Source organism: Diceros bicornis, chromosome 36 (assembly GCF_020826845.1).
Source record: "Diceros bicornis minor isolate mBicDic1 chromosome 36, mDicBic1.mat.cur, whole genome shotgun sequence".
NCBI lineage: Eukaryota > Metazoa > Chordata > Mammalia > Perissodactyla > Rhinocerotidae > Diceros > Diceros bicornis.
The window spans coordinates 16,978,070-16,990,814 of NC_080775.1; the positions used below are offsets into that span (position 1 = coordinate 16,978,070).

Consider the following 12,745-nt stretch of genomic DNA (forward strand, 5'->3'; position numbering starts at 1 on the left):
AATCAAGCAGAAGCTGGCTTCAGAAAACTTAAAAACATACAGTTCCAATATTTTAAGTATTTCAAAACAAAAACTTTTATTGACAAAATTCAGATTCCTTAGGAATTCTCTAGAATGTAGTACCGAAATAAATTTGCTAGTTGCAAGACACATCTATTAAAAGATCACCACTCACGCAGTTTCTATTGAGAATGCCACAAGAGCAGATTAAAAATGCTCCTAATCTCACAAACAGTCTGAAACACACACATCATCTTAGCTTACAGCCAAAAAAGTGAAACAAGAGAGAAGAATTAAAACAAAAAAAATCCACGTCTCAAATATGGGAACCTGGAGCCCAATCACATCCTCCAATATGCAGTCAATTCTTCCAAGATCCATTCTTTCTTATTTCAAACCCTCATGACCTTTCAAATATAGAAAAGCTTATTTTTCCACTACGCAAAATCTTAGATGAGAAAATGCCCCTATATAGAGAAGCTCAATGCAGAAGTACATTTTCTTGTTTTTTTCCTTATTCGTTTTTGTTAGGTGTTTGTGAATGGCCACCTTTTCCCATTTCACATTGAATTCTGAAGGAAAAACAGATTGCTCTAGATTCTTCCAAGGATACGGGAAAGCCTGATGTTATCTGAGAGGTGTTATAAACTATGTAAAATTTCACAATGCTTAATCCAAGAACAAGAATGATTGAGGCGTTAAGTGAAAAACCCCTTCTTAAGCTCTCATTCAGATAGTCCCTTTCCAAGATTCAGGACACAGTTTAAGAGGTGACATCACTTGGAGGATTTTGGGTGTACCTGGTTAAAGAGAGACTGATAAAAAAGGATTCCACTCAATCTAGGCAAACGGATGGAAAGAGGCCATCACGGCAGACGAAACCCATCCTATAGCTACATTCTTTGTGGTTTCTTCCTTTTTAACTTCATGGGCCCTACAGGTAATAATCCAGTAAATAGAGAATACATATACAAAATTTATTAGGTCCAAAGGGTAAAAAGTGAAGAGAATATGCCCTCCCCCCCGCCTCTAGTCATCCAGTTTCCCTCCCTAAAGATAACCAGACATCCTAGTTTACTGTCTCCCTCAGAAATATTCCAAACCTTTACAAACACAATCACACAGTCCATACACCCCATGAAACACTCTCTTGAGGACAAGGAGAAGGCACACAAAACGACCACAGAGCCTGCAGATTCATACAGAGGAAGGTCTCCCTTTCAAACATCATTCATTTACTTGTGAAGTTAAGGAACCGTTTCATTTCTAATATGAGAGTAGAGGGGTAAAAAGAAGAGATCTATATAAATAATGAAAGACTATTGTGAAGACACAATCTGATCTTCACTTAATATTATATATTCAGAATGCGTTTTAACGTTTCGAGTATTGTTTATCATGTACCAGCAAAAACAAAGAACTATAACTTGGTCCATTCTGGATGCCAGAATGGTTCTTCCCTTCAGAAATCAGGGCAACCTGTCAGAGGTTCCTCTACATGAGACAGGTCATTTATGTAAGACACTGAGGGCAGGCCACATGCAAGCCCAGTCACAAAGGAATCATGCGTCTTGCTTTCAAGAAGATTTTAGTCTCTCAAAAGACAGAAAACATAGAAAACATACCATAACTGCACCACCCCATACAAGTAGTATTTACAGAAATAAATACTGAGTTATAAACTAATAAACAGCACATATGAATTCAGCACGATGTCTGTTATACGGTAAATATTCAATAACTGACAGACATTATGATTATTATTAAAATTGCTACTAAGGGAAAGTAAAGGCTCTGACGAAAGCTGACAAAAGGGACCCAGAGTAGATGAAAACTCAGGAAAAAGGTCTCCGAGAATGCAATATTTAACTGGATACTTGAAGAATAATTGGGCATTCAATAGGTAAATATGGGAGGAAGGAACATTCCAGACAGAGAAAACAGCACTTATGGAGATCTGAGGTGGAAAGCAGGTGGTATCTTTGATGGGAAGTAACCCACTGTCTTTCTGGGTCGATTCCCAGCGGGTTTGCACCAAGGCTCTCCAGTGCCAGCTCAACTCTTCCTGGGCACACTGCCATGGTCCTTCCGCCCTAGAGGATCGTGAGACTCCAGTACACTCAAGACAGGGCTAGGGTGATGGAAAAACTCCCCTCCAAGTAGCTCATCTCACATGATGAAAATCCAAGTCTTTTACTATACCTTCAGGATGGTGTCAAAAACAGTGCCAAGAATACAGTAGACAGAAGCCCATGGCTCCCATTTGTCAGAAGGTACACATGAATTTCGTCCACAAGAAGGATAATTTGTCTGCTGCTATTTCCTCATGCCATTTCAAAGAGTTCAAGTTTAGCAACCTTGTCCCCAAGGGAAGGACTAAGCTTGATAACTCTTAACTTTGGTTCATGACCGTAATGAAACTCTCAAGAAAATGTAGATATTGTTTCAAAACAAACGGTACAAGCTTAAAATTAGAACATGATGCTTCCTACCTTCTGTATATTTAGCTTCCTCAGTCTTACAGGGAGACCAAACACAATATTCTACTGGAAAAAAATAAAGAGAAAAGGTTGTACCAAAGAAGAGAACTACCACCCTGCTGAGTCTTTGCATGAAATTATGAGTAAGTTCTCTGATGCTGGCTGTAAACATAACACACAACCGACAAAAAGCACAGTCTTAAACGATCCTTTACATGCCACTTTCTCTACCCTATTAAGATGCTCGTTGTTTCTTTGATTTATATGATAATAAATTTTTGATGACTGGTAAGTCTCATAAAATTGCTCTGGTGCTGACTACACTGATTAATAAGTCTGAAGAATCGAAAGTGTCAGGAATTCATGTGTACGAATAAGTTACTGCCAAACATAGATTAGGTATTCCATAAAATGTAGAATAAAAAGGTTGATCTGGTAATTTTATCTTGTAACCATTTTCCTGTAACAATTTATATCTGGGGTCATCATCGTCTTCCGTTGCCTTTAAAAAAAAAAAAATCAATAAAGTAAATTCAGATGGGGGGTAAATTCAAGAATTAAAGTAAATTTAAAAAATAATGAATTGATATGGACACTAAAACATGCTTCCCAGAAAAATAAAGAAATCAGAATTAGGAATCATTGCTGGGGGGACTCGCAGGGATGATCTAGCTTGACCCTCTGGCTTTGAAGATGGGGAAGCTGTGAGTGGGTGAGATAAGGTCATCTGCCACTGACAGACTTAGACTAGAAGCCACCTCTAATTCCAGTCCTCTAAGAACAGACTTTGTTTCCTGTTCTTTTCCCTCACAGTGTCACAGCAAAGTACGTCACCGTGTCTTCATGCCACGGTGCATCATATGAAAATACGCACTCCATCTCTGATGTCTCTCTCCACACTGGGGAAGCAAATCAGCTTTAATAACATGAGAAGAGAATTCTGTGACCCATTATTATTAGTCTTAATCTTGCCCTTTAAGACTCAAGAAATTTCCTGAGACAAGGCAGGAAAAATGGAAAGTTATCAGGGCTCCAGATGTGGTTACTGGAACTCCAAGATGAGACAAGAAATCCCTGACTCCATACCTTATAGGGCAAATTCCAGTAGCTGCCACTCAAGACCACAAAGTCCCAGGGAGAAGATTCCATGCCTACTAGTGGGGGTCCCATCGAACAAACAGCCAGGAGGCACAGAAGTCCTCCACACTGCATCCTCCCTCCCTAAGATTTTGGTGAAACAAATAACATGGGGTCTGTGGTTGGTACTCTCTCTGTCCCTCCCTTCTTGAATTCTCTAGCCAGATATGACCAAGCAGGAGATTTTGTTAGGTGCCTTTCATTGCCAAGGGATCTTCACTTTAAATTCTAACCAGCTTCTGTTTTAACACAGTCTATTCTTAAAGATTAGAAATACAAACACTGACCCCTGTGCCAGGAACAAGAGCCTATCCTATGTGTCCCTAAAATGAAACAGTGGTAAATCTCCATGTCCTGGTGGAACATACAACTCTGAAAGCCAAGCATGGAAGAGAGGCATGGGGGCGGGGAGTGGATCAAGCCTTACGGAGTCATTTAAACACATTCATCAATAAACGGAATTTGCCTACCCATGAAGTTGTGGGGGCTACAGAAGAAGAGAGCAAAGAGAAGGTGGAACAAACTGATAAGGAACTGAATGCTATTTCTGGGCATTTGAGTAACAACAGCGTTATGGGTTGAATTGCGTCCTTCTCGCAAAAATTCATGTTGAAGTCCTAAGCCCTTGTACCTCAGAATGTGACCTTATTCAGAGACAGAGTCTTTACCGGGGTAATCAAGTTAAAAAGAGGTCATCAGCGTGGGCCCTAATCCAGTATGACTGGTGCCCTTATAAAAGGGGGAAATTTGGACACAGAGACAGACACACACAAAGAGAAGACGATGTGAAAACACAGGGAGAAGATGGCCATCTGCAAGTCAAGGAGAGAGGCCTGGAATAGATCCCTCCCTCACAGCCCTCAGAAACAACCAACCCTGCTGACACCTTGGCCCAGACTTCTAGCCTCTAGAACTGTGAGGCAATAAATTTCTGCTGGGGGAGCTTAACAAGCCAAAATTCAAATATCAGCAGGAAAAAAAAAAAGCCACAGTGCTTATTCAGGAGACTTGCCATGTAAAATAACTAAAACCTCAACAATAATTTATTTACTCTCTAAACAAACACCATCTAATTGGGTAGAGAATTAAAGTCTGTACATTTGAAATGTGATGGAAGTGCATATGTTCCAAGTGAGACTATTTAAAAATTAACTATTAGAGTGGAAAATGAGATTTTCTTGACCACAAACCTTTTATACCATGAGTCTTAAAAAAAATATGAAATAATGTACAAACACAGTAGAATAAAATATGGGAAGTTATTTCCTTAAGGCTTGATGAATAAATTGGGGCATCAACAAACTCCTGTGAACACAATTCACTTTGAAGCTTTTTATCTGATAAAGTTGATTACAACTCCTTTCATAATATTATGCATTCTAAACCAAAATATCTGACAATACTCTTAACTGCCCAAAATTACCAAAAAAACCCAAAAAACTCTCCAACAATGCCCAACCAGAATAAGAGACCGGAGCTCAATAAAAAACCAGCATGTAATAAAACAAGATATTACTGTGTAGAGAATAGAAATCAGACAGTTTTGTCTGATTATAAAAGCGCCACTTAATTTATCTCTCAAATAAACACAGCGAATGCAGGCAATAACTCATCTCGGCTGGATAGAAAGCATCAAGCATTGAACTTTAAGAGCACTGGGAGTTAATAAGGGTTACCAATATGTAGGGCTGACCAATTTCATTTCATTGAGTAGGTCAATATTCAATAGTTCAATATGATTATAACAAGGGAATGTCATCTAAAAATGGAACTCAAAATAGCTCTTCCTGCGGAGGAAGGAACCTGACACATTTTCCTTTTGGACATAGACTGAGTCTAGCCTGTGTTTATTTTCTTTCTGTCAAGTGAGACAAATTATCTATATTCTGTTTACCTTAAATTGATACTGTAATGTATCACCCTGTACATTACAGCCATACAAGACAGGCTGAACGTAAGCTTGACAGTCGACATACAAGTGAGGAGGAGATAAGGGGTGGGAGGGGAGAGACACGATTGTTCTGCTCTTTAAAATCATATGTAAAAGCCTTTCGTAGTTGAGGTTCAGAGTAAACATCACTCGTCTCCCTTTGGTGTAGCAGCTGTGTTTTCTCCCCATTCACCCCTCTAAATTTATTCACAACTCTTTAATGATGCGTGTGCTAGTCATTGAGTAAAATGCGGAAAGATTGACAGAGCTCCTGCTCTTTGGTCCAGCCAGATCCCACCAGGTCCCTGCAGAGCTGGCAGGCCAGCACAGCGTGCCGGAGGCGTGACCACATTAGAGGGCCAGACAATGAATGTGGATATGGAGAGAACCTTTGCCAAGACTGCATCTGTATCTAAGGCACGTCAGAGTGAAAAACATTCCAGAATATGCATAGGATGGGGTTTCCTAGATGCCTTCAGGAATACCAGTGAGCCTCTTGAAGCTGGTGTTTAAACCCTTACAAGGTTCACCTTTGACCTTCACAGGTTTAGTGGGGTGGAGGGTCCCTTCTGTAACTCTCCCAGAATCCAGGTGCACTGGAAAGGTCAAATGGGAAGCACCTTCCACTGAAACAACTGAACTGTTTTGCATGAGCTATGAAATTATAGAAAAGTGAAGCCTTATAAAAGCTTGTAAAAACGATGTATCAAAGAAATTGTGAAAATGCACAAAGAAAAAGAAAACATATTAACTACCTGTGAAGTATATCTGAATAATAGTCCTACACAAGTTCAAAAGCAGAAAAACCAAAATCCTTTTAAATGTAAAATACATTAAGCAATCTACCAAAAAACTTGGAAGAGGGGCCAGCCTTGTGGCCTAGTAGTTAATTAAGTTCAGTGCGCTCCACTTCGGCAGCCTGGGTTCAGTTCGCGGGCATGGACCTACACCACTCATTGGCAGCTATGCTATGGCGGCGACCCACGTACAAAATAGAGGAAGACTGGCAACAGATACTAGCTCAGAGCAAATATTCCTCAGCAAATAAACAAACAAAGAAACAAACAAAAAAACTTGGCAGAGAGAAAACCGTTATGTACTCTTCCTCAAATAGTCTGTTTTCCTCCTGTTACCTTAAGAGGGGAGGTATTAATTTATCAGAGCAATTAATAGCTCATGGCCACTATGGGAAACAGTTGAGTGACTAAGTCAAAGATCAACAGTTGATATGATGACCTGACTTAACATTCATTCAGTGGAATAAACATTCTTTAACTGTTCACACTTGCAACATACTACTCTGACAAAAAGGAATACTATGTAATTTTACCACACAAAGTAAACACGAGATAAGAGATGTAACATCATACTACCCAAAATATAACATATTTTATGGGTTTCCCCTTTCTCTTTGATATTTCTTAGCAATATTCGTTAAATGCAACATATTTGCATGCAAATAGGTCCAGAGATGTCAAAAGTTTGAATCATATTTTGTATTATGGAGGAAATGTGATAACACATTTATTAACTTAACAGGAACCCAAATATACATATGCACCATCTATAAAGGAAATATAAATTATCAGGAACCCAATACATTGTCAACTTTTTAAAATAAAAACAAGCTTTATGTTAAAAGCTTTAGGAAAAAAATACTTCTTCATTTTCATGTCTACTATAAATATTGTTTTTCTCTGGCTTAATTTGAGCTATTTTCAGATACAGTAATGAAAAAGAAAAGTCTACATTGTTCTGCATATCAACTGTCACTATGTAAAATTCACTAACCGCTGGAAAGTAACCCTCTCCTCCATCCTTCTGCAATATTTATAAAACCATCTCCTAGTTCTGTGCACCCATTTATACTTCATCAGAAAATAATAACATTTACACAGTTTTGTTAGACATGATTTCCTTTTGCAAAGAGCTGTCTTAATATGAATGGGATCACCTACTAAATTTGAAATGCTTTAGCCTTTTGGGAGACCAGATATATCTGTTATTTAAGGATCTTCTAGGCCACTGACTCAGCAGTCACTTGAGGATATAGTAGTTGTTTAATAAATCCCATTTATGTCCATTACAGCTTTAACAGGTTTTCACACAGTACAGGAAGAAAAAAAACATTCCTTAGTTTTAATTCTACGAGTAAAACAACTAGAGAAACAATAACCAGCAGGTAAAGTATTCTTCCTTATAAATCACACAGGACAATTTATTTTGCTAGGTTTCTAGTGAAGAGAAATTGCCAGCATTTTCCTCATCATTGCCCACCATTCACCAAGCATTGCTTTGTTAAAATGTTTCCATTAACTAACACAAATAATAGTATGGCCATCTTCATTTAAGATTAAAAAACAAAATAAAAAGCAAGTGAGTGTGGCACCTCTCCCTAGAGAGAAAAGATAGTCACAAGACAGGAAGAATGATGGAGAAGCCTCCTCCAAGTCATGCCACTCTGGAAATGAGGCTTTAGGACTGCCATGCTTTGCAAATTGCAGCCTTCATGAGGATGCCTGTTTTCCAAATGCCTCTTTCAGCCACATATTTTCAGCCTAACATTTGTCAAACCTCTTCTTTTGTTAAGAGTTAACTTGTCAGCTTCTAAAATGGCTTGCGGTTTCTATCCACCTTCCTTGATGGAAATGTGAAAAGTGTGAGTTACTCCCTTTCACAAAGAATCTTGTCAAGAATCTTGACTCCAATCTGACTTCTCCTCCTGGGGAAAAAAATCTACCTTCTAGAAAGTTAACAAGCGGTGACTCTTCTATCATAATTCTGCTCCACGGAAATAAAAGAAGTCAAATATGGAGAAAACCACCACCAGATACTGAGGTAAAAGGGGATTGTGTAACTCAACAACAGCCCGAAAATGCTAATATGCTTTTAGGATTTGATCCTCAACCAGACTGAGCAAATCCTTTTACTTTGACAGAGGAAGATTAACTGATAATGAACGGGCAATGTAGTAACACCAGCCAACACGTTCCCTTTGCTGAAAGAATGATAAATAAACAAAGAGCAATCTCTACTTGGGAAATGATGATGAAGACATGACGAATGCCCAAAATGTACTCAAAAGAACAATGTTCTGCAGAACTATACCTCAACACTCTCCCAGCCACACCTACCCACATCTCCTCCTGCTTAACTGCACAAGTTTCTATCGCCATCAAGTTAAATCAGCGCAAAGTATTTTAATTCTTCCTAAACAGTGACTTCACTGTTTTGTTTCAAATGTCCATGTCTCCTCCTGGAGTCCATTAGAGCCTGGAAATCAGATAATCCATCTTCTCTGCCTGTCACTGCTCTAGACTCGGAAGGCCTCTGAGGATGTGCTTAGAACATGAAGGTCGCTGTGAAAGTCGACCACAGACGTGAACAGAAATGAAACTGGAATGCCAGTAAGTTCTGTACTGCTCTCATTGAGGTAACGGGTCAATTGGTTAGAAAAAAGAAAAAAAAAAAGGAAGGAGAGCCACTGGTATTCTAAGTGCCAAAACAAAATTAAAATATGCTTTCATGGCAGTCTAAAGATCTATACATAAACAAAGGATTTTTTATTGGGGGGCTGTATGTGGCTTATATAAAAACAGACAAAGAAGCAAAGATTAGAAACTACAGGTTTTAGAATACAGGATCTAAGACTAAGGTACTGAATGTAAAATTTCCTCACTTTAAACAACACAAGTGTAATGAATAAATTGCCTCCTTGAACGTCATCACGTGTACAGATTTTACAAAGTAGCCAAGTACCTACTAATTAGAATAATATATTTTTTCAGATACTAAAACTCCTCTAACTATGAAGTGGCTGCTTAAAAAAATTAAAGAAGTTGGATTCTAGTTACATGAGGATATATTGATATATATCTATTCATATAAAAGAGGACTTCAAATTTTAAAAATCAGTGAAACATACGGTGGCGTTTTTGTACAAGTACTTTTTAAAAAAAGACTAACAGAGCCAGCCCTGATGGCCTAGTGGTTAAAGATTGGCACGCTCTGCTTCGACAGCCCAGGTTCCCTTCCTGGTCGTGGAACCACACCACCCACCTGTCAGTTGCCATGCTGTGGCGGTGGCTCACATAGAAGAACTACAGGGACTTACAACTAGGATATACAACCATGCTTGTGGCTTTGGGGAGAAGGAAAAAAAAAAAGACTAAGAGTTTGACTTAGTGTCTTATTTAGTTAATAGCCCATGTTTTGGGCTGGTATGTTTGATAAAGGAGTGAAATAACTCCTATGGGAAAATGCGAGGAGGACAGAAAAGCTGAAATACAGAAGTGGTCACCATTCTTCTTCCCAAGGAAGAGAGAAGAGAAGAACTCAAGGGGAATTAACCAAGCGCCACTGCCCTCCAGGAGCTCATGGCAAGTGTATTCTCCCAGTAGATGCTCATGGAGACACCTCTAACAGCAGTGATCATGGTACTGATTGGTCCCCGTTCTAGGGGGAAATGGTTCTCCTATGCTTACTCAAGTTTTTTAATGGTGGTCTAACTGTATAAAAGATAATATAATTCTCCATGAGGAAATCAAGCACAGAAAAAATGAGCTGGTAGGCAAATTGCTTAGATGACTCCAATCCTCAAATATAGGATGCTAACAATAGAGATAAGAATATATACATCAACTATGTTACTGATTAAAATGTTGTCATATATTCCCTTTCAGATAACCGAGCCATTAACTCATTCAAAGCAACGCACCTCTCATTCATCCAGAATCCTAACCATGTTCAAATAAATAGAGGTAGTTTGCAATAGTGTATAATGGTAATTCATTGCCTAATGATGACTCTGAGGTAATACAAAATGCATAAATTCACAACTTAATCTTTTAAAATGAAATTAAAATTAGATGCACTTTCTTATGCAATGTATTCTAATTTTCTGTAAATTACAAACTCATGTATGGTAAAATAAAAAATGGTTAACCAGAATTATAAACAGAGTATTTCCCCCAATTCTGGATTAATTGGAGCTTGTCTGTGTATTTTTATGTATGTTAAAATATATACAATGATTCTAAAAAGATACCCTACAAACCAAGCTCTATGTAGCCTCCCATTTACTAACAAAAAAATTAGACCTTTATCTAAAACCGATGATAGCAATGATTAACAATTTAAGAGGAACAAAATGAACAATAATCTGCTAATTTGCAATTATATTTTCACACATTTTCATAAGTAACTAATTTCCAAGGCTGAGCTATATTTTTATTTTTTAAAAACTACATATTTATAATAATAGCACATAACTATGGGTCTTATGAAACAATAACACACATCCAATATTTGTCTCATTCTACTCTTAACGTAAGTCTTTAAGATATATTGTAAATGTCATGGTATTATCTTAGAAGAAATCTAAACCATGCTTTAAGCTGCCTTCATATATGAGAATATGCTCTCATTTCAGTCATTTTAACCTATTTAGTTTTAAGGCAATTGTTCTTCACAGCTCATCTTCTCTGTGATGCTGTCACATGGAAATATGAGCATGCTAAGCCCTAGATGTGTAACCAGAAGCATGGCGTCCGGGGAGGAGGGCTATAGAGCCACAGCTGGCCCTTCAAAGACAGGGATCCCATCCCTTCAGTCAGTACTGACCCACTGCCCCAGCAGAGATTCCGTGAGGGCTGTGTTGAGTTGGGGGCATTTTCCGATACCAAAAAAAAGAGACTCCTAAGCAAATGTGATCTCTAACAATCCTCCAGCTCTCCTCTAACAGTTGGATGTTAAATTCTCAAAAGTTGGTAAAGGATACAAAAACAGATTAAACCTGACTCTGGATGTTTTCAAGTCTTTTGAATTTGCTTAAAACTAGAGGTAACTAGATTTCAGCATTAGGGGTCATTGAAGCATTGAGATGAATGATCATTTCAATGTCAGGGGGTGAGATGAAGGGAAAATAATGACAGAAGATGTAACAACAAGAGAGCAGGTGGGGATGGTGGAATTCCTTCCAACCCCGACACAGTGAGGAAGAAAGACGTGGGAATAGTTACGTTTTAGGGCTGGCTCTCTTCAGCCACCCCTGTCCCATGGCGAAGACTTGAGAGACTCTGATGCTGTGACTTTAAGCTAGCTGATTCCTCCTCCTCGGTTTCTGCCTTTCTTTTTTCTCTCAGAGAGATTATCATCTCACAAGAGCAAAAGCTTCTAAAGAATAGAATGATGCTTTCCTCGTATTCTCTATTGATTTTATAAATAAACCGCTTCACAATTTTGCTCATAACATTTGTTATTCTTCGCCTTCAAAGGAGAAAAAAGTATGTTTTGATCTTAACGTGTCTGGCGAATTTCCTTAGTGCCATGAATATTCAACTAATAAAATACCTTAAAAATTTTCGAAACAAAATTGCTACAAATTCCCTTTGAAATTGTCACTTAAAAATAATCTATAAATAACAGAGACAATTACTACAGGTGGTTATTAATAAAACATCTGAAAATGCTATGAGCTAACTGCCACCAATACAACAATGTCACACGATAGTTTTTAAAATGGCGTAATTACAAATACTATAAAACCACAGTCTATTACTTTAAAAAATCATAGTCTACTTACTATTTGTATGTCTCAGAACGGATATATTCAAACACATGGGACACGCCAAGCTGGAATTGGTCAGCAATTGGGGTAACCCAGGGATTGTTCTCTGCTTTGAAAACCTGCTTCTGACCAGTTAAATCCAAGTTTCCTGAAAAGATGGAGGAAAAAAAAGGTGACGGTCATTTCATCCAACACAGATCAGGAAAGAAGTCCTACCAGTAACCACAGCACAATTCTAAGTACCTTTTGGGTCATTTGATTTGATTGTTTTGAATTTCTTATCCCAAGTCATTACTGGTACAGAAGCAATGTTGGTGATAGTCTCCTAGTCCAAGCAATTAAGAACGGAAGAAGGAAGGAAGGAGAGAGAGAGAAGTAGTGGAGGGAAGAAGGTAGGAAGAAATTAACTTGGAAGGAATTCTTACAAATGTAACATATGCTTTATTTTTCTAGGTGTTTGGTACAGACACTAAAATGACCCCATCCAAGATTGAGAGAAGTGATAATACGAAAACCTTCTGAAACTCTATCAATGTACATCACCGCTTGTCCAATCTGATCTACACCCAATCAGATCAACACCACTTTTTTCACCAGCCAAAGTAGAATATGAGTAAAGGAAGATAAGAA

The 12,745-nt window shown here is 38.2% G+C and overlaps 1 protein-coding gene across 2 annotated transcripts in view; it reads right to left on the reverse strand.

Annotated features, from left to right (window-relative positions):
• RSU1 (Ras suppressor protein 1) overlaps positions 1-12,745 on the reverse strand; it is a 174,584-nt gene that overhangs the window by 75,126 nt on the left and 86,713 nt on the right. For both annotated transcript variants that reach the window (XM_058532489.1, XM_058532488.1), the window contains one exon: positions 12,131-12,263. In XM_058532489.1, the coding sequence (XP_058388472.1) occupies positions 12,131-12,263 (133 nt within the window). The remainder of the gene's footprint in view (positions 1-12,130; positions 12,264-12,745) is intronic.